We start from the raw sequence: 24,974 nt of genomic DNA on the forward strand, positions 1-24,974 counted from the left end.
CAAGTGGTATTTCTTTTTTACAGCATTTTGATCGTGGAGATGTTGTGGTGATGGTAAACTTAGCAGTGGTAATTTTATTTCAGACTGAATTACTTTCCCTCTGTCATCAGTGCACCAATATGAAAGGCTTATTTTCCTTCTCTGTTTAGCGTTCATTCTGCTGCTTGATATTCATTATCTTTTTTTCTTAGTAAAATTATTTAAATACATCTGTCCTAAGTGTTAATTGTTGTCCATTAGGGATTAAGTGGTGCGAAGTGATTTTGTAATATGTGCTACTTAAATAATCAAATCTCCTCTATCAATGTGTAGTATTGTGCAAAAGTTGATTTTACCCATTTGCCGGGCACTTGTGCAAGCTACTGCAAATCAATATTTTAATTAAATTTAAAAAACACTAGTATTACTAATAATTGTAAAATTTTCTTAATCTGTACAGCAACCTGATCGGAGTCCCTTCACAATGCACCCAACTAAGTTATAAAAGTTGATGACTTCTATAACACTGTTTTTGATATTTCTCTTGTACAGATTAAGTCAGAGCCCAATGGCTAATCAATATGCTATTTTATGAATTGGCTTGCTCCCAAAAAAAATAAGTGAGTGGTTATTTTTAATTTAAGATACACCACTTTTCTGTGGAGAAACCAATATGTATTTCACCAAATTTGTTGAACATCAAAGGTAAGTAGATTGTTCCGTTCCCCTCAGCAGGCAGCTGCTGATGTCCTGATTTAGATATGTGGTAGTAAAGTGCTAGGCTGTCCCATTTGCTTTGTTTGGCTGGTTGAGTGGATTAAAAAAATTCTGATTCTTAAACATAGTTCAATTAGTACAGTTGAAAGTTTAATTTTCTTTGCATAAGTCCTTTTCACAGCTTAGACTCCTGCATCAGCATGTTTGCTGTAAACCTCATAGTAATGGATAAATGCCTGCATTGCGAAGTTCATAAATTGTCTGTTATGGCTTATATACAATTATAAATGTGTAGCTTGAAATTTAATTTTAATGTAACAAAGACCAAGGTTGGAAGCAGTGTACTTAAAGGCATATTTGATCATAAGTCTTAATGCAGGAAGAGAAGTTACTTTCCAAACCAAATTAAGTAGTACAGTGAGTGCAGCTGGTGTTGAATTGCTAAAAGCAAAGTACATTATTGATGCACTTGCACTCAAATTGTTTTCAAGGTACTTAATCAGGCAGTCAACATCTTTTGATTTTATATATGAAAACTTTTCGGCTTATTGCAAATGGTCTTGTTTGAATTGTTCCTTGTTTTCCCAATCTTTGTTCATACAAAATCTTGTAATATGTTTATTCAATTTCACTTTTAGTTAATTTTTCGTCTTCCTTTTCCTGTCCCCTTCCACTGCCAACTCCAAAAAAAAAATTTTAATCTTGTAAATTAGAAACAAGCATCTCTCTGGTTCAATAAAAGGAACTAGATAAGGCCTTGGCCAAATGTCACCTAAATCTGTAGAGTTTTAAAATAAATTCAAAACTTTCACTCCTTCTTTGTAAGAAGTCAGGCTGTATAAATAGCTCCTTCAGAATTTCATAAGAATTAAATTTGCAGCTTTGATTTAAAGCATGATAAATGCTATGAGCATTAAATTCTTCGGATTCTTCAATTGATGATTAGTGTGCAGACTTTCACGAGTGTGTTATCTAATCTTCACTGTTCTAGAAAACCTACAATGAGTGCTGTTAAAACTAAGCTGTGAGAATGGCTTTTGTTTGGATCACTGTAGCTTTCTGGCCTCTGCACTCTAAGGCAAGATCTTTTCCCACCAGTCCCGAGCACGTAATTATAGCTGAATGTGGCTACTCTTGCTACAAATGTATTCTTCTATTTTAGGAAGGACAGATCCTATTCCGATTATCGTCAAATATGATGTCATGGGTATGGGCCGGATGGAAATGGAGGTAAGGCTGCTGAGTTGGATTATGTGATTGTGACAGCAAATTTAATTCTTAAACTGTTTGATATACCCTGCAGCAAATTGTCTCTGAAATTTATATAAATTGTAAAGCTCCTGAAGAATTGGTAAAAGAATAGACTCTTCATGGTTTCTTCAAAAAGTGCTGGCCTTAATAGAAAACAAAATTGCCGGAATCATTCCGCATGTAAATTTGCATCTGTGAAAATAATGTAGAAATTAATGGTTGTCTGACTCCTTTGCTGTATTCCTTTCAATGGAACATCACAAATATATGCTGAGCTTCTATCCGTTACCATTTTTATCAGATTTCCTTCATCTACAGTTTTTTTTTGACGTTCTTAATGTGAAGTTTCTTTAGCTGTTGGATGTGTAAATGAATAGCAGTGGGAAATCTGCCATTTAGTCAAAGGGAGTGAGTGAAGGAAATAGTAAACCTTTGAACACATTATGATTTTAGATGAGAGTTGCAGGGGCATGGGAGCAGATAGTATTGAGCTTCTGGAGACAGATGTTAAGACCTTAGACAATGTCAGGAATCTAAAAAAGGTTGAGCATGGTGTGACTAGTATCCTGATCTGTGTGTATTTCAATGCAAGAAGTATCAGAAAGGCAGATGAGTACTGGACATGGATCAACACCTGGAATTCTATCTTAGCCATTAGTGAGACTTGATTGCAGGAGGGGCAGGACTGGTGGCTCAATATTCCAGTGTTCTGTTGTTTTAGAGTGGGAGGGATTACTGAAGGGGAGGGGTGGCATTACTAGTCAAGGAAAATGTCATGGCAGTGCTCAGTCAGGACAGACTGGTGAAATTGCATAGTGAGGTGTTACAGGTGGAGCTGTGTATCAAGAAAGGTATGACCATGTTACTGGGGCTATGTTACAGACCACGAACAGTCTGAGGGATTTAGAGGAACAAATTTGTAGAGAGATCGCAGACTGTTGCAAGAAACATATGGTTGTTACAGTTGGTGATTTTAACTTTCCGAATATTGGCTGGGATTCTCATACTGTAAAAGGACTAGATGAGATGAAGTTTGTCAAATGTGTTCAGGAAAATCAAGAAGATGTTTCCTATGGTGGGAGAGTCTTAAGACCAGAGGACACAGCCTCAGAATAGAGGGACATCCTTTTAGAACGGAGATGAGGAATTTTTTTTTTAACCTGAGTAGTGAGTCTGGAATTCATTGTCACAGGCAGCTGTGGAGGAGAAGTCTGCATGTATATTTAAGGCAGAGATTGATAGATTCTTGATTGGTCAAGGCATGAAGGGATATGGAGCGAAGGCAAGAGATTGGAGCTGAGCGGGAGATGGATCAGCCATGATGAAATGGCAGAGCAGGCTCAATGGGCCAGATGGCCTAATTCTGCTCCTATATCTTATGGTCTCTTGTGGTCTTAATCAGTACATAGAAGTCCCAGCGAGAGAGTGTGCAGTACTTGATCTGCAATGAGACAGGGCAGGTGATGGAAGTTTGTGTAGGGGAACATTTTGCATCTAGTGATCACAATACCATTAGTTTCAAAGAAAATATGCAAAGAGATGGGTCTGGTCTGTGGGTTGTCAGTATCAATTGAAGAAAAGCCGATCTTGATGGTATCAGAAATTATCAGCCAGGTGTGGATTGGGACAGACTGTTTTCTGGCAAAGGTGTACTTGGTAAGTGGGAGGGAGACCTTGAAAAGTAACATTTTGAGAGTACAAAGCTTGTATGTGGCTGCCAGGATAAAAGGTAAAAATAGCAGGTGTAGAGAACCTTGCTTTTCAAGAGATATTGAGAAATATCTCTTGAGATTTTGGTTAAGCAAAAGAGGTGCATTGAGGGTATATGAACAAATGAGCTGCTTATGGAGTGTGAAGAAGAAGAAAGCCCTTAACTCTAAGTGGAGTCATCGGGACGCCGTCATGACGGCGTTATTTTAGCAGGCTTTTTTATTTTTACGAGGCCGAGTTGCTAGCTCGATGCTCAACCCAGCACGGATGGATAGCATGCAAGGGAGCCGGCTGCATTCGAACTCGGGAGCCTTCGCTCCAAAGTCTGGCACTGATGCCACTACGCCACCAGCCGGCGTGCTTATGGAGTATAAGCAATGCAAAAGAAAACTTAAGGTGAAGGAGAATCCTACGGGACTGTACAGATATGTTGAGAGAAAAATGATTGCAAAGAACTAAATTCTTCCTCTGGAAGATCAGATTGTAATCCATGCATGCAGCCAAAACAGATGGGGAGATCTTAAATGGGATTTTTTGCATCTGTATTTAGTCAGGAAATGGACAGGTAAAACGGCATCAACTTAACGGACTCTATACAGATTATAGAGGAGTAGGTTTTTGCTGTCTTGAGGCAAATTAGGGTGGATGAAGTGTTCCCTCAGGCCCTGATGGAGGCAAGTGTAGAAATTGCAGGGGTACTTAAAACATCTTTCGTGACGGTTGAGGTGCCGGAGGATTGGAGGATTGGAGGATAGCTAATGTTGTTCCATTGTTTAAGAAAGGCTCAAAAAATAAACCAGGAAATTATAGGCCAACGAGTCTGACATCAGTAGTGGGAAAATTATTGTAAGGTATTCTAAGGGACTGGATTTATGATTATTTGGATAGACATGGACTGATTAAGGATGGTCAACATGGCTTTGTGGATGGTAGGTCATGTCTAATCAATCTTGAAGTTCTTGGAGGAAGTTACAAAGAAAGTGGACGAAGGCAAAGTGGTTGATGTCTATGTGGACTTCAGCAAGGCATTTGATAAGTTCTGCATGGGAGGTTGGTCAAGAAGGTTCTGTTGCTCGGCATTCAAAATGAGGTAGTAAATTGGATTAGATGTTAGCTTTATGGGCAAAGCCAGAGAGTGGCAGTGGATGGTTCCCTCTCTGACTGGAGGCCTGCAATTAGTGGAGTGCCACAGGGATTGGTGCTGGGTTGTTGTTGTTTATCATCTATATCAACTATCTGGATGAGAATGTGATTAACTGGATCAGCAGATTTGCAGATGATACCGAAATTGGGAGTGTAGTGGACAGCGAGGAAGGCTATCATGACTGGAATAATGGGCTGAAAAATGGTAAATGGAATTTAATGCAGATAAGCCCGAGGTGTTGCCCTTCAGTAGGACCAACCAGGATAGGTCTTGCCCGGCGAATGGTAGGGCATTATGGAGTGCGGTAGAACAAAGGGACCTACGAATACAGGTCCATAATTCATTGAAGTGGCATCACAGGTAGGGGCATAAAAAAGCTTTTGGCACATTGGCCTTTATAAATTAATGTATTGAGTACAAGAAATGGGATGTTGTGTTGAAGTTGTAAAAGACATTGGTAAGGTCTAATTTGGAGTATTGTGTAGTTATGTCACCTACCTTCGGGAAAGATGTAAATAAGGTCGAAAGAGTACAGAGAAAACTTATAAGGATGTTGCCTGGTCTGGAGGACCGGAGTTATAAGGAAAGATTGAATAGCTTAGGACTTCATTCCTTGGAATGTAGAAGATTGAGAGGAGATTTGATATAGGTATACAAAATTATGAGGGGTGCAGATACGGTAAATGCAAGCAGGCTTTTTCCAGTGAGGTTGGGTGGGACTACAACTAGAGGTCATGGGTTAATGGTGAAAGGTGAAAAGCTTAAGAACATGGGGGGAAACTACTTCACTCAGAGGGATGTGAGTGTGGAGCGAGCTGCCAGCGCAAGTGGTGCATGTGAGCTTGATTTCAATGTTTGAGAAGTTTGGATAGGTACATAGATGGTAGGGGTATGGAGGGCTATGGTCCTGCTGCAGGTCAATGGGACTAGGCAGTTTAAATGGTTCGGCACAGACTCGCTGGGTCAAAGGGCCTGTTTCTGTGCTGTACATTCCTATGACTCTATTTGGATCTGAATTGTGTACAATCCAGACTATATAGCAAAAGGGGCTTTGTGCTATATGAAATATATCCCTTCATTAGTTACCTTCAAGCTTCTGGGCTTTATTTCCTGAATCACTGATGGCAGCAATGATATTTGAAAGTACCTCTCCCTAGATCATGCTGAAACTTTGGGCTGATACAAGCAGAAGTTTCAAGAAGATTACTGTTTTCACTTGCATTTTCTTTGCAATATATGTATTCAGATGTTTACAAGAATGGTTTTAGACTTCATTTAGTCACTTAAAAAATTATTCTATAATCTCAAAACAGCAAGGCCATCTATGTTCATCTTTGTAATTCCTTGTTAACCCTAGCAAAAAATCATCATATCACAAAGGAGATGGGGTACACATTCAGCTTCTGAGATTTGATCAAAATAGGTTTAAGCAAAAATTCAGATAGATTTTAGTCATTAAGCAGCCTTCTAAGCACAGTTTTAGCCTTTGTCTTTTTATTTATGAGTCAACTTTGGAAAATACTCGGCTATTGAGTGAAAGGTGACAAGTAACATCTGTGCTTTAGTGCTAGGCAAAGATCATAATCAAAATTCCTCCACTGTAGAGTGTGAATTTAACTAGACCAACTACATAAGTACAATGAACAAATTCAGAGGCTGAGTATTCTACTCTCCTGACACCCAAAACATTTCTTCCATGTGCAAAGCACAAATTGAAATTGGAATGGAATAATTTTAACTTGTCTGAATGAGGCTACTCTAGTGATTAATTTTTTCTAAAAGCTTGACTCCCATCCAAGATAAAGCAGCCTGCCTGAATAGCACCCCATCAACCATCTTAAATGTTTCTTCCCACCGCCGCTGGTGCACAGTGTTTGCATTGTATATCATTTACCAAATGGAGTTTAGTTATTCACCTCTGCTGCTCTGACGGCACCTCCTAAGCCCACACCTTTCAAGACCAAGGACAAGGCAGCGGGTACACGTAACACCACTAATGTCCAGGTTCCCCTCTATTTCTCACCATCCTATCTCGAAATGTATCAGTCCTTCATTGATGCTGAGTTTATATCCTTGAACTCCCTCCCCAACAGCTGAGGAAATGATTACCTTGGTTAAAAGCACTGCAGAGGTTGAAGAAGGTGGCTTATCACCACTTAAAGGCAGCCAGGAAAAAGCAGTAAATATTGAGCTCATCGCTGACTGCAGATTCTGGAAAAATAAGTTAATAAAAATGGCAAATTTGAAACATTGTTTCAATCTTACTAAGTTACTTAAGCAATTGACAGTATTGATTTGGTGATTACTTTTGTAAAACTTGTGTTTTCAGAATGATTTATTGGTTATTGCATTAATGTGTTCAGGCTTTCAGAAATTTAATTTATCATCATTTCTACTTGATGGCCAAAATTTGAAATTACTACTAAAATTATATATATTTGATTTTCTGAGAATTGAAAAATATTAATGCTATATGGGGCATTAAATGTCATTGATACAGAATAAAACATCAGTTTGTCTCAATATGTTTGCTATTGCAGTAGTTTTATATCACTCCATTGGTTGCCATAATTCAGTTGCATAAGGATTTTTCAGGCTTCTGGCAGCATGCTACTCCATCTAGTGGTTTGACTGGAAATTGAACACTTCAGGCAAAGAGGCATCATTGCCTTTGCATTCAGGAAGTGATGGGGGTGGTTATGAACACTACTGCACATTTGAATCCATGATAAAACTAAATTTGATTTTGTTTATTGCAAATTTCTGTCAAGCTAGAAAGCCAAGTCATAGCTCTTCCAGAAAAATATAAATCAGAATATGGCTAAGGCTTTGCTTCCAATTTAAAAGACAAGTAAAAACACATTTAATTATGTGGCAAGAATGGTAAAAATTTGTATCCTTGGCTTTTAGATGCCTATTTTCTTGCACCTTGAAGATCATGAAAATTTTTTTAAACCAACTTTTTTTTCTTTGAAATGTATCTCCTAAATTTGTTTCCTTTTAATTTTCTGTGCCTCTGTAAAATGATTATGCTTCCTTTTGAAATAAGGCTTGTATTTTTGACATTATTAGAGAGCAGCACTTGTTTAAGAGTGGAGAGTGTTCTATCATGTCCTGACTTGAGCCTTGTAGATTTGGAAAATCTTTAGGGAGTCAGGAGATGAGGTAAACACATTATAACATACCCAATACTGAGTTATAGGACTGTGATGCATGAACATCACTTGGATTTGTTGGGTGGAATTGTATGTTTTGTTGCTATAATTAATAATTGAGATATCTTAGGATCCTTATACTGCTGCATCACTTACAGAAATTTAGCAGATTAAATTTATAATATTTGCAATCAAGCTTTGAGAAATCAACCTGCATGAGCTATTATCTCTGGTATGATCTATATCTATTTTTTTAAGCATATGAGATGGAGATGGTTTGTCACTAAAAAAAAATACAGGTTTTCAATTCTTTAGGCAGTTCATTGCATGATAAACTGGTAGCAACCTCAAGTTCCAGATTAGACGCTTTTTGAATTTGTCTTTGATCTTCTCTATTGCTTTCCTTGATTGCTCCACCTATCTTGCTCTGAGAATTGGATAGTAAAGTTCTCACTTTTTCCCTCTATGGGAAATGCCTGCAAAATACTTAAAGCTGCAGTGGTGAAAAAATAGGATTAGTCTGCTAATTATTTGGTGGTTATGTCATTTGTACTTGTGTGAAATTGGGCCTAATTGAAAACATGTATAAAATTACTTCTGCAATAAAATAATTATCTCCATCTTCTGAACAGCATGACTAAATGGGTATCATCTATAGATTATGCTAACACTTGCTCGGCTGACTTTGATATACCTTCCAGACTCTTGACCTGAAGGTCAAGACTGGTAGGCATTATTGTCACTGGAATTTGCTACCTAGCAACATGAATGGCTATCTACACCAGATTAGGATAAATACAGAATGCTAGTTAACTTTTGTCAGTGATGACCCGATCCCACAAACAATAAGAGAACTTGACACAAAGGAATGTCTTCCATATTTGGAATGAGTCAAAGAAAGTGTTAATATTTGTTTTTATTTATTTTTATTTATATATATATATAAATAAATAAATAAATAAATAAATAAGATATATAAATAAATAAATAAGATATCTGACCCATGAAGAATATCCATTTTGTGAAAACATTTTTCTTCATTGTAGCTTGATTATGCAGATGATGCCACAGAACGACGCCGTGTTATGGAAGTGGAGAAACAGGATACTGAAGAACTTCGGCAAAAGTATAAGGTAATGACAGATCTCTAAGGATACTCTGAGGTGTGAATGCTGTACCTTTCCCATTAATCTTAGTTTAAAATCAATTGTTGTAACAATGAAGCATAGGTCTTGGTATATCAAACAAATGTTTGATGCAGTAAGTCCCAAACTGTATGACTGAGAGTTTGTCCTTTCCAAGTGTTTTCAATGTTAAAACTAACTTACCATGAATGTTGCTCTCATCTTGTATTCTGGATTTAATTTAATATATCATTATCAACTGGAAATTAATTTTCTAAGATTAGACATATCAAACTAGCTGGAGTCAGCTAATATCATTGTTATTGTATTGGGTTTATACTCAAAGAATTTTATGCCTGTGACAAACAAAATTACAAAAGTTGAAAAATAGCACTTTACATTCTGACTTTTGGACTGAGCGATAAGGGACAACAGAAATTCATAATGTTGAACTTAATGCCTTTTTATAACCAATTTAGAAGTTTTTGGAAAAGTATTTTATAGTCCAAATGCATTGTTCGTAATTCATTGTTGGGCAATGGGTTTCAATGGCAAAACTAGCGTTTAATTCTTATAAGCAATACACAAAAAGTTGCTGGTGAATGTAGCAGGCCAGGCAGCATCTATAGGAAGAGGTACAGTCAACGTTTCAGGCCAAGACCTTTCATCAGGACTAACTGAAAGAAGAGCTAGTAAGAGATTTGAGAGGGGGAGGGGGAGATCTAAAATGATAGGAGAAGACAGGAGGGGGAGGGATGGAGCCAAGAGCTGGACAGTTGATTGGCAAAAGGGATATGAAAGGATCATGGGACAGGAGGCCTAGGGAGAAAGAAAGGGGGAGGGGGGAAGCCCAGAGGATGGGCAATAATAGATGGGGTACGAGGGGGAGGTGGAGCATTAACGGAAGTTAGAGAAGTCAGTGTTCATGCCATCAGGTTGGAGGCTACCCAGACGGAATATAAGGTGTTGTTCCTCCAACCTGAGTGTGGGTTCATCTTTACATCGAGGAAACGAATCCTGAAGCCAACTGGAGTAAGTTGGCGGTGGAGACACGTACCAAGAAAGGATATATGGCTGTGATAGCGAGTCTGAATCAAAATGTGGTCGAAAAGTTGAAGACCTTATTCCGTCTGGGTAGCCTCCAACCTGATGGCATGAACACTGACTTCTCTAACTTCCGTTAATGCTCCACCTCCCCCTCATACCCCATCCGTTATTGCCCATCCTCTGGGCTTCCCCCCTCCCCCTTTCTTTCTCCCTGGGCCTCCTGTCCCATGATCCTCTCATATCCCCTTTGCCGATCAGCTGTCCAGCTCTTGGCTCCATCCCTCCTCCTCCTGTCTTCTCCTATCATTTTGGATCTCCCCCTCCCCCTCCCACTTTCAAATCTCTTACTAGCTCTTCTTTCAGTTAGTCCTGACGAACGAAGGGTCTCGGCCTGAAACGTCGACTGTACCTCTTGCTGTAGATGCTGCCTGGCCTGCTGCGTTCACCAACAACTTTTATGTGTGTTGTTTGAAGTTCCCGCATCTGCAGATTTCCTCGTGTTTGCGTTTAATTCTTATTCCTGCTTGTCATGAACAATTGCTGCAAGGTTTAGAAATCTAGTTTCTCACGTTGTTGGAGGAATGTCAATGATTTGTCCGTAGGGTTGGTGTACAACCTGGGTGGGTGTCATGAGTTGGCAGTCGAACTTCATGCCTACTCCTATTGTCCTAATTATTTCAAATTGTGGATTTTGGAAGCATTTCTACCTTCCTGTTGAGCAAACCTCAAGCTTTCCGAACTCATTTGAGTTATTATAGGATTGCTTTAATTGGTTTCTATGCCTCTGGATTTTGGAGAGAAAAATAAACCACGGATTCTAATCTTGATTTTGTCCAACCGGAATTGATCATGCAAACTGTTTAGTGACGAATAGCTCCTGGACCTCTGGTTTTTTACTCCCGTAGTCAATAATCATCTCTTTGGTTATGCTGACATTGAGTGACATGTGGTTGTTCTAGCACAATTCAGCAAGAATTTCTTACTCCCGTAGTCAATAATCATCTCTTTGGTTATGCTGACATTGAGTGACATGTGGTTGTTCTAGCACAATTCAGCAAGAATTTCAATCTCCCTCCTATATGCTGATTCGTCACTACCTTTTGATTTGGCCAACAACAGTGGTGTCATCAGCAAACTTAAAACATGGTATTGGAACAGTACTTAACATCACAGTCATAAGTGTAAAGCCAGTAGAGCAGGGACTAAGTAACAACCTTGTGGTACACCTGTGCTGATAGAGATTGCGGAGGAGATGTTGCCAATTTGAACTGACTGGGGTCTGCATCTGAGGAAATCATGGATCCAATTGCACAAGGAGGTATTGCGGCCTTGATCTTGGGACTTATTAATTAGTTTTGAAGGGATGGTGGTATTGAATGCAGAGCTGTAGTCAATGAAGAACATCCTGATCTGTGCATCTTCATTGTCCAGATGTTCCAAGGTTGAGTGAAGAGCCAATGAAATGGCATCTACTTTGACCTGTTGTGACTCTTGGCAAATTGGAGTGGATCCAAGTCACTCTTCAGGCAGGAGTTGATAGTTTCATTACCAACCTCTCAAAGCACTTCATAGTGGATATAAGTGGTGCTGGATGATGGTCATTGAGGCAGATTACCATGTTCTTCTTGGACACCCATATAATTGGAGCCTTCTAGAAGTGGGTGAGTATCTCAGGCTGCCAAAGCTAGAGGTTAAAGATATCAGTGAATACTCCAGCCAGTTGATTAGCGCAGGTCTTTAGTGCTTGGCCTGGTACCCGTTCTGGACAGGGTGCTTTCTGTGGGCTTAACCTTCTTAAGGATGCTCTCATGTCAGCCTCAGAGACTGAAAATACAGGAACATTGGGGGCTCTGGGAGTTGTGAAAGTTACTCCATTTTATGACAGCCGGAGCAAGTATAAAAGGTGTTCAGCTCATCTGGGAGTGAAGCCTTGTCAGAAATGTCACTTGATTTTACTTTGTAGGAGGTGATGGTATTCAGACCCTACCACAGCTGTCATCCTTCAGTGGTTTGTCCGTTCTGTAATTTGCTGCTTTACATGTGAGATGACTTTCCAGAGGTCATACCTGGACCTCTTCTATTTTACTTGGTCGCCAGACCTGAATACCACTGTTCTAGTTCTCAGCAGGTTGTAGATCTCAGTTCATCCAGGGCTGATGGTTTGGGAAGACTGGATGATATTGTGGGGACACCCTCGCCCATGAATGTCTTGACACCCATGGCTTATTCGTTCAGATCCGGACCCCTTGAACATGGCCCAGTGTGCTGACTCAAAGCTATCCTGTAGCTGCTCCTCTGTCTCCCCTAACCACCTTGATTTTCCTCTTAAGACTTGCTCTTAGCCTCTGCCTGTATGCAGGCAGGAGGAAGGCAACCAGATCATTTAGATTTCCTGAAATATGGTCTAGGTATGGTTGTTAGCCACTGGTGAAGTCCGAGAAGACTGGAGTGTTTGATTGCTCAAGAAGCATAGCAGAGGTAGGACCTATGCAGGGCATAGCAGGGCACTGATGAGTATTTTTTAATGGTGGGACTTGGGAGTATAGATGCATGGTTTGTTGAAAGCACCCACACTGGCAGACCTTCTTCACCAGGGAGGATGCTGTGTTTGGCATGGACCAGTTGGGTTGAATGACCTATTTCCATGCTGCTGGAGAGAGTGCAGAAGCGATTCACGAAGATATTGCCTGTATTGTAGGACTTTAGTAATGGGATGAGATTGGATGTAACAGAATATTACAGCACAGTACTGACTCTTTGGCTCATGTGCCAATTTTTAACCTACTCCAAGAACAGTCTAATCCCTTCCCTCCCACATAATCCTTTCTTTCATCCATGTGCCTATCTAAGAGTCTCCTAAATGTCACTAATGGATTTGCCTCTGCCATCAACTCTGGCAAGGTGTTTTCATGCACTTACCACTCCTGTGTTTTTCAAAAAGACTATCTCTGACATCCCCCTTTACTTTCCTCCAGTCACCTTAAAAGTATGTCCTCGTTTAGCCATTACCATCCTGGGAAAAGGGTGCTGGCTGTCCACTCTCTCTATGCCTCGAAGTCTTGTAGACCCCTGTCAAGTCTTCTCTCTTGCTCAAAAGGGAAAAGCCCTAACTCACTCTTTCCTCATACAGCATTCTCCTCTCCACTCTCTAAAGCTTCCATATCTTTCCTATAATGAGGTGACCAGAATTGAACGCAGTACTCTTATGATCTAACCAGAGTTTTGTAGAGCTACAACATTACCTTGCGACTCTGGAACTCAATCCCCTAACTAATGAAAGCCAAAAATCTGTACACTTTGTTATCCGCCTTATCACCTTGCATGCCAATTTAGAGAGATCTGTGGTCTTTGTACTCTACCATCAAGACTATCCAAAGTGTATCAAGGATGTATACCTTAATGTGTACATTATATTAAAGAGGAAATGCATAAATAGAACATGCATCAATTGAGTGATATCTGCATGTGGAATGCCCAGTGATCCTCATATTGATCACTGGGTGCCCCACAATGTGTATCCATTTCCATTCCTGTTATTCATCAGTGTGTCTCTCTTAACTGTTGTTTACTAGTCCATGGTACTGCAACCCATTTAGTCCCATTGTAAAAGTAATATCTTGTACTCTTGTATTCTTTGCTGTCCTGTTCTTTGCATAAAAAGCTAAAGTGGAGATTCATAGAAGGATGCCCTGTTTTTTTAACACAAGCCTGTCTTGGGTATATTTTAGTTTTACCATTAGGTGGTGCTGCATATTCTCTATATTCAAATGTACAACGGTTAAGTTTCTTTAAAAAATAAATTAATAGCTTTTCGTGATTTTTTTCACCAAACTAATAAGATGTTAATACCTCTCAGACTTAAATAACTACTTGATTAATAGGAGTCATATGCATCCGTAGATCTATTCTAATATTTTTAAATGAAAACAAATTGCATCTTTAGTGATTTATACTAGTTGTTACACTTCACTCAAGATCCTGGTAGGCTCATTCTTTCTGCTTGTTCTTGTCCCACTGAACTTTGCCTCATACCTTGACTCTGTCCTGTCTCCCATTTTCCATTCCCTTCCCTTCCCCTTATGGTAGGCTCATGAAGAAAGCTTGTGGATTTGGAATTGGCTTGCCCACAGAGGGCACAGTAAATGGAGCATATTGTGCTTGAAGGTCCATGACCAGTGGTGTGTCACAAGGATCTATTTTGGGACCTCTGCTCTTTGTGATTTTTATAAATGACTTAGATGAGGAAGTGTAAGGATGGGATAGTAAGTTTACAGATGACACAAAGGTTGGTGGTTTTTGTGGAAAGTATAGAAGGTTGTACCTTCCAATGGGAAGTTGACAGAGTTGAGAAGTGGCAGATGGAGTTCAATCTAGAAAAGTAGCAAGTGATACACTTTGGGAGATTGAACTTTATGGTAGAGTGCAAAGTTAAAGGCAGGATTCTTAGTAGAGTGGACCATGCATCCTTCAAAGTTGCTGTGCAAATTGATTGTGTGGTTAAGAAGGCGTATTGTGTGTCAGCCTTTGTTAGTCAGGGGATTAAATTCAAGAGTCGCGGGGTAATGTTACAGCTCTATAATCTGGTTAGACCACACTTGGAGTTTTGTGTTCAGCTCTGGTCACCCCATCATAGGAAAAATGTAGAAACTGTAGAGAGGATGCAGGAGAGATATACTAGGATGATGCCTCGATTAGAGAACATGTCTTTTGAGAAAAGGTTGAACAAACTACAGCTTTTCTTTTTGGAATGAAGGAGGATGAGAAGAGACTTGATAGAAGTGTATAAGATAAGAGGCATAGATGAGTGGACGGTCAGTGCCCTTTTCCCAGGATGGCATTGTGGGCACCACAGTAGTGTAGTGGTTAGTACAATGCTGTTACAGCTCGGGGCGTTGGAGTTTGGAGTTCATTTCTGATCTGGAGAAGAAGGATGTTTATGTGCGAATGCTGTTCTTGGACTACAGTTCAGCATTCAACACCATAGTTCAATCCAGGCTCAACAAGAAGCTCAGAGACCTCAGCCTTGACCCTGCCTTGTGCAGCTGGATCCTGGCTCCCTCACCTCCAACCCTCTGATTCTCAATACAGGAGCCCCTCAGGGCTGCGTGCTGAGTCCTCTCCTTTACTCCCTGTATACCCATTCCTGTGTCGCCACCCACAGCTCTAATTTGCTAATAAAATATGCCGACAACACTACATTGTTTGGCCTTATCTCAAACAATAACGAGGTGGCCAACAGGGAAGAAGTCATCTCTCTGATACAGTGGTGTCAAGAAAACAACCTCTCTCTCAATGTTGCAAAAACAAAGGAGCTGGTTGTGGATTACAGGAGGAATGGAGACGGGCTAACCCCTATTGACATCAATGAATCTGGGGTTGAGAAGGTAAGCAGCTTTAAGTTCCTCGGCATCCATATCACCGAGGACCTTGTGGTCTGTACACACTAGCTGTGTGGTGAAAAAGGCACAACAGCACCTCTTTCACCTCAGATGGTTGAGGAAGTTTGGTATGGGCCCCCAAATCCTAAAAACTTTCTACAGGACACAATTGAGAGCAACGTGACTGGCTGCATTACTGCCTGGTATGGGAACTGTACCTCTCTTAATCGCAGGACTCTGCAGAGTGGTGCGGACAGCCCAGCACATCTGTAGTTGTGAACTTCCCACTGTTCAGGACACTTACCAGGACAGGTGTGTAAAAAGGGCCCAAAGGATCATTGGGGACCCGAGTCACCCCAACCACAAACTATTCCAGCTGCTACCATCTGGGAAACGGTACCGCAGCATAAAATCTAGGACCAACAGGCTCCGGGACAGCTTCTACCAGGCCATCAGACTGCTTAACTCATGCTGTTTTGAGTGTACTCTATGTTACATTGACTGTTCTGTTTATTATAAATTATTATTGCACATTTAGACGGAGACATAATGTAAAGATTTTTACTCGTCATGTCTGTGAAGGATGTAAGAAATATTTAGTTCAATGTCATCTGCAACAAGTCTGTGCATCCTCCCAGTGGAATAGATGGGTTTTCCCTGGGTGCTTCCGTTTCCTCCCACAAACCAGGTAGGCTAATTGATCTGTGATTAGGTTAGGGTTAAAATCGGGATTGTCGGCTAATTGTGGCTCGAAGGGTCGTAAGGGCATTCTCTAAACTGTATCACTAAATAAATAAAATAAAAGGACATACTCTTAAGGGGATTGGAGGAAAGTATGGTGGGGAGGAGGTATCAAAAGTAGTTTTTTTTTAAATAAAGTGGTAAGTGCATTACCGGGGGTGGTAGAGGCAGATACATAGGGACATTTAAGAGACTCCTAGATTGGCTCATGGAAGGATTTGTGGGAGGGAAGGGTTAAACTGATCTTGGGGTAGGTTAAAAGGTTGGTATAGCATCATTGGCCAAAGGTCCTCTATGTTATATATTCTGCTCTGTTATATGTTCCCTCCTTGCATTCCCTCCACCATTTTGACGATTTCTGATTCCTTAGTCCTCACCATCTCATCATTATGGATGTCCAGTCTTTATACATTTACAGTCCTCCATTAAGGTCTCAAAACCCTTCACTTCTTTCTGCAGTGATCCAACCAGCTCCCCACTACTAGCACTATCATCCACCTGGCAGAACTTGTTTTTTTTACCCTGAAGAACTTCACTTTTTAATTCCTTACTCTTCCTGCAAGTCTAAGGAGTAGCTATGAACACTGGCTTGGGCCATAGCTATGTCTTTTTGTTGGTTCTGCAAGGTAGTTCTTATTGTAAGTCTGTTCTGGTGTTACTCTCCACCTCTTTCTCTGTTCCACAGACAACTGCAATGGTGCTGTTTCCTATTCTCAGGCAGAGTTTATTTTCTGCTCATTTGTACCTTGCTTTCAAATTCACATGGGCCATTTCTGATACTCCCCCCCCCCCCCAATCTACGTCTCCATCATACAGTACGTCCACGTTATGCCAGATAATTTTGAAAACGAAGCTTTTTATCTTCGTTTTGACCTTCTGTCCACACTGAAACGGCATTTTCACCCTCCAAAAACGGAGATTTTCAGAAACGGTCTCCAGAGTGAATAAATCTGAAAGCGCCAAATATCCGTTCTGGTGTGTACGGGGTAAACGGAGAGATTTAAAAACGCTGTCGTGACAACATCACAACAATAATGCTTTTTCTGCTTCTGCTTGGTACTGCGCAAGCACTGCCGTACGGCTGTTATAACGCGCAGTCGGTGTGAACGGCGTGAGAGTTAAATTGTAAAGTGAGCTTTTTTGACTATTTAAAAACGCTGTCATGACGTGCCGGAACAGATGGCCGCAGCGCGGCATTTCGTTGTTTTCTTGAACGCAATCCCTCACATAACCTAACAATTTCAGAACAGACAGCAACGAGACTGAAGCCAGAAGAGTTAGAAATGTACTCACCAAATACTTTGACCCATAGCTTACAAAATAAATAAGTATACTCACTTTGCCGTTTTCTGTCCTTGCTTGTATGAAGGTGGTTTACCTATTTATATAAGTACTTCTCTGACAATAGATGTGTAACAGCCTACTGTAACATTGTATGGAAATACAAGATAACACTGAAGCAGACATGTTTTATATATTTAACAAGGTGCTTTATTAATGCAACAGAGTTAGTCAGTTTTTCAATGTTCGTCGTCAGCCGGGTCATACTGTCTGTGAACTCCCTGTCGGTTGCCTCCATACGCTCCAGTATTTGTTTTTAGTTTTAAGTCCTCCTGCGCGAGAGCCAAGAGCAATTCTTTGAAGTTTTTCTACTCTGTAACTGGACAAACGCGCACCAAGTATACCATTTCCTTTTCGCTTGTTTTCTGTGTGTCCTGCGCGTGCCCAGTAGAGGAGGTTCGCCTAAATATCCGTGTTAGTGTGGACAGAGATATTTTGAAAAATACTTAGTGTGTACGCCTGTTGTTTTTACTCGAAACCGGCGTTTTCAAAATTATTCGGCATAGTGTGGACGTAGAAAAGTACATAACAGGAAAAGGCTCATTGATACATCATGTTTGCACCAACCATGAAGCCAAGTTAAACTAATCCCATCTGCTTGCATTAGGTCTGTGTTCCGTCAAACTCTTCCAGCTCATGTCTCTGTTTAAATACTTCTTCAATGCTGCTGCATATCTGTTTCTATCACCTCCACAGCAGCATTTTCCAAACATCTACTGATTTCTCTGTTTTCCCTAAAGTAGCCAAGGGTTTTAAACAAAGACAGTGACTACAAAAACGTAATAGTATCAGCTTAAATTTAGTGTTTATATTTGTGAAAACATTAGAAACAAGATCATTTGTTTAAGGTTAGTATGATTTGAAAATTGGTTCAAATTATTATTAGTGACTGGCATGTCAAATTATTTCTCCCTAAATTAGGCAAAGAAAACACCATATATTTCTCTAGCGACACACCCAAAATGCTGGTGAACACAACAGGCCAGGCAGCATCTATAGGAAGAGGTACAGTCGACGTTTCGGGCCGAGACCCTTTGTCAGGACAGGACGGTGCCTGGTCTGCTGTGTTCCACCAGCATTTTGTCTGTGTTGCTTGAATTTCCAGTATCTGCAGATTTGCTTGTGTTTATATATTTCTCTATATATGCTGACCAGATCTCAACAACCCACTCCTTACCCAAAACCAACTCCACTAATAATAATCTAGCGACCATCTTTCCTTCCAGGGTCTCACTTGGTTTGCATCCTCTTGCCAATCAGTGTGCCAAAACCCTGCAGTTCATGTCTGCGTCACTGGAAGAGGCATTGCCGATTGATGGTTGGGACATGAGGCTGGAATGTCAGAGCTATTATATGATGTACTCCTACCTGAAAGTAATATTTGTAGAACACTTGGCAACATTGCTAAACCCCATCATATATGGCAGACATTCCTACTGCAACATAGGTCCGTGATGTATGATATGGGACTGGTCCTTTCCTGCGCTGAGGAAAAGGGAAGGGAAGCTGCACCCAACCCAAAGGGACAGACTTTTGAACTTTGTTGCAAACCATAACTGACAGCTCAAACCCAACAGGTTTTTCATTTTATATTCAGAGACAAAGAACACAAGGTGTAGCACAGTAGGATACCACAGACACAAGAGGGAAGAGCAACTCAGCATAAGTTAACAATGTTTGATTGCTAATCCACAGAACAGCAAGTACAAGTAACAAAAATAAAACACACACAACTTAGAAATAATTATAACAGTGAACAATAGTTAGCCTAATACATTTCTGTGCACATAAACTATTTACAGGTTAAAGATAAAAGGTAATTTTGTTTCAGTGAAAGAATTATGGTCTATTTTCAATGGGGTGATTTAATCAAACAGATGAAAACTAAAATAAAACCAAGCAATTTGCAGCCACATACCATAAAACGGTTGTAAAAGCCATTTATATTACTTTCCATGAAAATTACAATGACCAGTTAGGCTACTAACCGATAGGCTACCCACGTGGTCACAGGGAGAAATGAACTCGAAACTTCGACGCCCCGAGCTGTAATAACTCGCGCTAACCGCTAAGCTACCGTGGCGTCTTCAAGTTCATGAACAACAAGATTTGGGAAAACATCATTTTTCACTTCACATAAGACATTTATCATAAACTGATTCTGTTTTAGAAGGGTGAACAAAACTCAGAAGACTTAAAATGCATTGGAAGCCACTCAGGGAATGTACATTATACTGAACTAATACCTGGAAACTACCAGATAGTCTTTCGAAGACAAATTGACTAGACCAGGGCTTGTATCTCTGGTTACTCCGTCCACACTGCTCTGCACAATCGGTGTTTTCAAGTTTACACACTCTAGAGGGCGTTTTAGAAAAGCTCCGTTTTCGGGGGAGGAAAACGCCATTTCAGTGGGACGGAGGGTCAGAACAAAGAGAAAAAGCTTCGGTTACGGATTTACCCGGTCCAGTGTGGACGTAGCCTCAGGAGACAAGCTATTCACTGGCAATTACTGTATGACAAAACCCACTGATTTCCAGAACTACCTTGACTACATATCTTCCTATCCTGTGTGTCCTGTAAAGATGCCATCTTTTCTCCATTTTCTCTGCTCAGACGTGTGCTGTCAAGATGAAGTCTTCCATTCCAGATCATTTGAAATGTTCCTTTTTTTCCAAGAAGCATGTCATTTCTGTGCTTGATGCAGCCTTTTTGCATTTTCAACATTTGCCAGGTTCCTGCTCTCGCTCCACCTTCCTCCAAACAGAACAGCAATAGAGTTCATTTGCTCCCACATTTCACCCTGCCAACCTCCACATATAGCTCATCATCCTTTGTCATTCCTGATAGTTGCAACAGAGTGCTACTGCTCATCACATCCCATGTCTGCCTGCCTCTGTCTCTTCCTCCCCCCCCCCCCCCGCCACCCCTTTCACTGGGATCACTACTTCTGTGACTCTAGTTTCTTATCTCTCACCACCCAACCCTTCTGGCACATTCCCCTTCAACTACAGGTGTGACATTGATAGGTGCAATACCCCTACCTGGCTCTATACTTCTCCCCTTCTTCTCCCCACCCCTTGCCTTTGTCAACTGCTTCCACATGTTATCCTCTTGGATCTGATTTCATCTTTCCCCTTCCACCAGCTGGCTGCATCTGCCCATCGTTCTACCTATCACTTACTAGCCCTGTTAGATCTATCCCCAGCCCCTTTTTATAACAGCTCCCTTCCCTGTCTACTCTTAGTCTGTCGCAGGGTCTCAATCCAATACATTAGTAGAGTTGTAAACACGAGGAATTCTGCAGATGTGTGTTGCTTACATTAGTAGAGTCCTTTCCTTCCCCAGATGTTTCTCAATCTGGATTCCTTCTTGGTCCGGATTACAGCATCTGTAGCTTTTTGCATTTCTCTTGTATTCTAGTTCCTTTAGACTGGATTTCAGGAAATCTTAAATTAACAAATTCATGGTGTTTTTTAAAAAAAGATGCAAAATTTAGATTTACTGATCCCAGAAATCAATTCAAGCTTTTTTATACATTCTGAAAGGTGAGCTTGGTGGTGTTGGTCTAATTATTTAAGTAACGTCTTGCGTATAGCAAGTAACTACAGTTGTGCAGTAAATAATGGGAATTTCCACATCAGATGGCACACTGAGCAATTTAATATTCCTGTAATTGCTGTAGTGGGGTGTTTTGTGCCAAATAACGTTATTAAACTTTTATTCTCACAATCAACATTGCTCGATATTTGTGCTGCAAATTGCTGTAACTATGATCAAATGATCCATGAATAGTAATACTACACATGGGATCTGGTAAACATTGGTCAGCTGGCCCATCTTGTCACGAAGTGGATAGACAAATAGTGTCAATGGTAGAGAAGGAAACAAGACAAAATATTGTTAAATGTAGAATTAGAATGAAACTAAATCAAATGAGAATAAACTGAAATAGTGAAGAACTTTTGAACTTCAAAGAAAATATCAGAAGAGGAGGATATTGAAATCCATTTGGATTTCAGAATGGTGACTTGGTGATCAGTCATTTAGAAGTTAATGGACAAGTAGCAGTATGGATGCATACAAAATAATTTTTGACCCATGTGGAATAAAAAAATGTAGTGATTGAAAACATTGAAACCTATGGAAAGACTGCTTACAGAGTGAATGCATCCACTGCAAGATGAATTTTGTATGAAGTTACCTTCAGATTCTATTTTCTGTTTTATTAGACTGCTTGTTTTTGCCTTTACATTATTTAAGAAAATAAATTGTTCTAAAATTTATTAAATATCCTTTTAATTTATTGCCATTTTTTCAGTCCTTTGTTCCTTCCTTTCAAACTAGTTCCATTCCACCCTCATTTCCTTATCATTTGAAGTTGACTACTGTATGACTTTTGTCTTGTGTTATTTGAACCATAATTAGTTTACCAATGCCACTACAGTTCTGCTCTTTTTGTCCAAATGATTCTGGTATAACATCCTTGCTAGGAACCAGCAATATTTGTTTTTCATGTGCATGGTGAAAAAGGAATCTGAAGGCAAATAACTATAGATACTGAAATCTGAAAGAAGAGCAAACTGCTGAAGTACTCAGGTGAAAAAGGATTCTTGTATTGAACAGAAAGTGCTTTTAATACTCAGCAGGTCAGGCAGAATCTGTGGAGAGGTAGAGTGTTAACATTTCAGATCAGTAATTTTTCATGTTGTGATCTCTATATTCTGCAGGGAAAGACTCGGGGGGGGGGGCAGGGGCCACAGCCATTATGGTTCCAATGCGTGAAAAGAGTGAAAATAACATTGCTTAACCAGCTGTGAATTATCAGCATCTTTTGCTTTTTATGTAATTTTTTGATTATTTAGAATACTTGGTTAAATTTTCAGCACATGAAGTGTTTTCTTTGGGAGTGCTGAGCACATTGATTCACCAGTCTATATTTCATTTCCTCCTTTTGGTTTCTTTTGTCTCTTAGCTTATTTGAATGTGGTTGAAAGCTCCCATTATCATTTTCTGCCCGCTACTAGTGTAGATTTTCTTATGTATTTTTCCAGTCTCCTTACATTATACCACTTAAGGGTAATGACATAATTTTAATATAATACGCATGATATCTGTCTAGCTTGCTGGTAACTACATATTTTTTTCTGCTGCCATTGTTATCTCTGCTGGAAAATGACACGGAGAGGTAGTACTGGGGGAATAAGGAAATGATGGGCGAACTGAATATGCATTTTGCATCAGTTTTCACTGTAGAACACACTAGCAGTATGCCGGAAGTTTGAAGGTGTCGGGGCAGAAGTGACTGAAGTTGCCAGTACTAGGGGAAAAGGTGCTTGGGAAACAAAGGTCTGCAGGTAGACAAGTCACCTAGACCAGATGGTGTACACACCCCAGGGTTCTGAAAGAGGTAGCTGAAGAGATTGTGGAGGCATTAGTAATGATCTTTCATTAGATTCTGGAATGGTTCCGGAGAACTGGAAAATTGCAGCTGTAACTCCACTCTTCAGAAAAGGAGAGAGGCAGAAGAAAGGACATAATAGGCTAGTTAGTCTGACCTCTGTAGTTGGGAAGATGTTGGAGTTGACTATTAAGGAAATAGTTTTGGGGTACTTGGAGGCCATAGTCAACATGGTTTCCTAAAGGGAAAATCTTGCCTGACAAATCTGTTAGAATTCCTTGAGGAAATAACAAGCAGGATAGACAAAGGAGAATCAGTGGATGTTGTGTACTTGGATTTTCAGAAAGCCTTTGACAAGGTGCCACACATTAGGCTGCTTAACAAGTTAAGAGTCCATGATATTACAGGAAAGATAATAGCATGCATAGAGCATTGACTGATCAGCAGGAGGCAGAGAGTGGGAATAAAGGGGGCCTTTTCTGTTTGATTGCCAGTGTCTAGTGGTGTTCCACAGGGGTCTGTTGGGACTGATTCTTTTTACGTTATATGTCAATGATTTGGACGATGGAGTCGATGGCTTTGTGGCCAAATTTACAGAGGATATAAAGGGATGTGGAGGGGCAAGTTGTGTTGAAGAAGCAGAGAGGCTACTGAAGGACTTGGATAGAATAGGAGAATGGACAAAGAAGTGGCAGATGAAATACAGTGTCAGGAAGTGTATGGCCATGCTGCACTTTGGTCGAAGAAAGTTCAAATGGAGAGAAAATCCAAGGTGCAAAGAGACTTGGGAGTCCTTGTGCAGGATTCCCTAAAGGTTAATTTGCAAGTTGAGACAGGAGTGAGGGAGACAAATGCAATGTTGGCATTCATTTTGAGAGGACTAGAATATAAAAGCAAAAATGTAATGTTGAGGCCTCACTTGAGTGTTGTGAGCAGTTGAGGGCCCCTTATCTAAGAACGGATGCACTGACATTGGAAAGGATTCAAAGGAGATTCATAAAAATGATTTCGGGATTGAAGGGCTTTTCATGTGAGGAGCTTATGATAACTCTGGGCCTGTACTCAAATTCAGAAGAGTGATAGGGGATCTCATTGAAACCAATTGAATGTTGAAAGGCGTTGATAGAGTGGATGTGGAGTGGTTGTTTCCTATTGTGGGGGAGTCTTAAGACCAGAGGATACAGCTTCAGAATAGAGGGATGCCCATTTAGAACGTAGATGAGGAGGAATTTCTTGAGCCAGAGAGTGGTGTATATGTGGAATTCATAGCCACAGGCAGCTGTGGAGGCCGTCTTTATGTATATTTAAGACAGAGGTTGGTAGATTTTGGATAAGTCAGAGCATGAAAGGATTTTGGAGGGGGGGTGGGTGGAAAAGGCAGGAGATTGGGGCTGAGAAGGAAAATGGATCAGGGCAGACTTGATGGGCCAGAAGGCCTAATTATGCTCCTATATCTTATGGTCTTTAGCTAATTTACATTGCTTCTCAATGCCTAATATTGTGTGTGCATGATCTTAAAAGAAAAGGTTAGATCTATACTAATAGGAATGATGACAGAGAAAACGTTGTGGATTTCCTCATGTGCAAGTAGGATGTAGGCTTTCTGACTTTGGAAGTTGGAGCCATTAATGAATAAGTTTGTTAGAAACCTGCCAATGGATTGTAGACCAGAGAAATAATATATTTGGATTTGTTTTAAACTTAGAAGATAGTTCTGAATGTCAATGTACTTTTGAAAGTCTTGATTCTTGGGATCAATCATGGGGGCTTCGTCAATTGTAGCTGAAGGAAAGGTGTTGGAAAAAGTGCCATTGTTGCTACATGACCTAGTTATGATTGAACAATTTATGGGAATCTGTTGTGTTTGGCCAGTAACACAGTCTGCTAAAATCAGCTTATGAATTTCAGCTTGAGCATGATATTGTGCTATTTGCATTCAATGTGTAATCTTGTACTATGCTAACTGTTAGGTCCTACGTTAAGGCT

At 40.2% G+C, this 24,974-nt stretch overlaps 1 protein-coding gene across 9 annotated transcripts in view; it reads left to right on the forward strand.

The window, feature by feature from the left end:
* gpatch8 (G patch domain containing 8) overlaps positions 1–24,974 on the forward strand; it is a 137,434-nt gene that overhangs the window by 40,953 nt on the left and 71,507 nt on the right. For 6 of the 9 annotated variants that reach the window (XM_063036959.1, XM_063036963.1, XM_063036961.1 and 3 more), the window contains 2 exons: positions 1,859–1,926; positions 9,003–9,089. In XM_063036959.1, coding sequence (XP_062893029.1) covers positions 1,859–1,926; positions 9,003–9,089 — 155 coding nt within the window. Of the gene's footprint in view, positions 1–23; positions 69–1,858; positions 1,927–9,002; positions 9,090–24,974 lie in introns of all 9 variants that reach the window. The other 3 variants (XM_063036966.1, XM_063036967.1, XM_063036968.1) reach the window with 1 other exon arrangement.

This window comes from Mobula hypostoma, chromosome X1 (assembly GCF_963921235.1).
Source record: "Mobula hypostoma chromosome X1, sMobHyp1.1, whole genome shotgun sequence".
Classification (NCBI taxonomy): Eukaryota; Metazoa; Chordata; class Chondrichthyes; order Myliobatiformes; family Myliobatidae; genus Mobula; species Mobula hypostoma.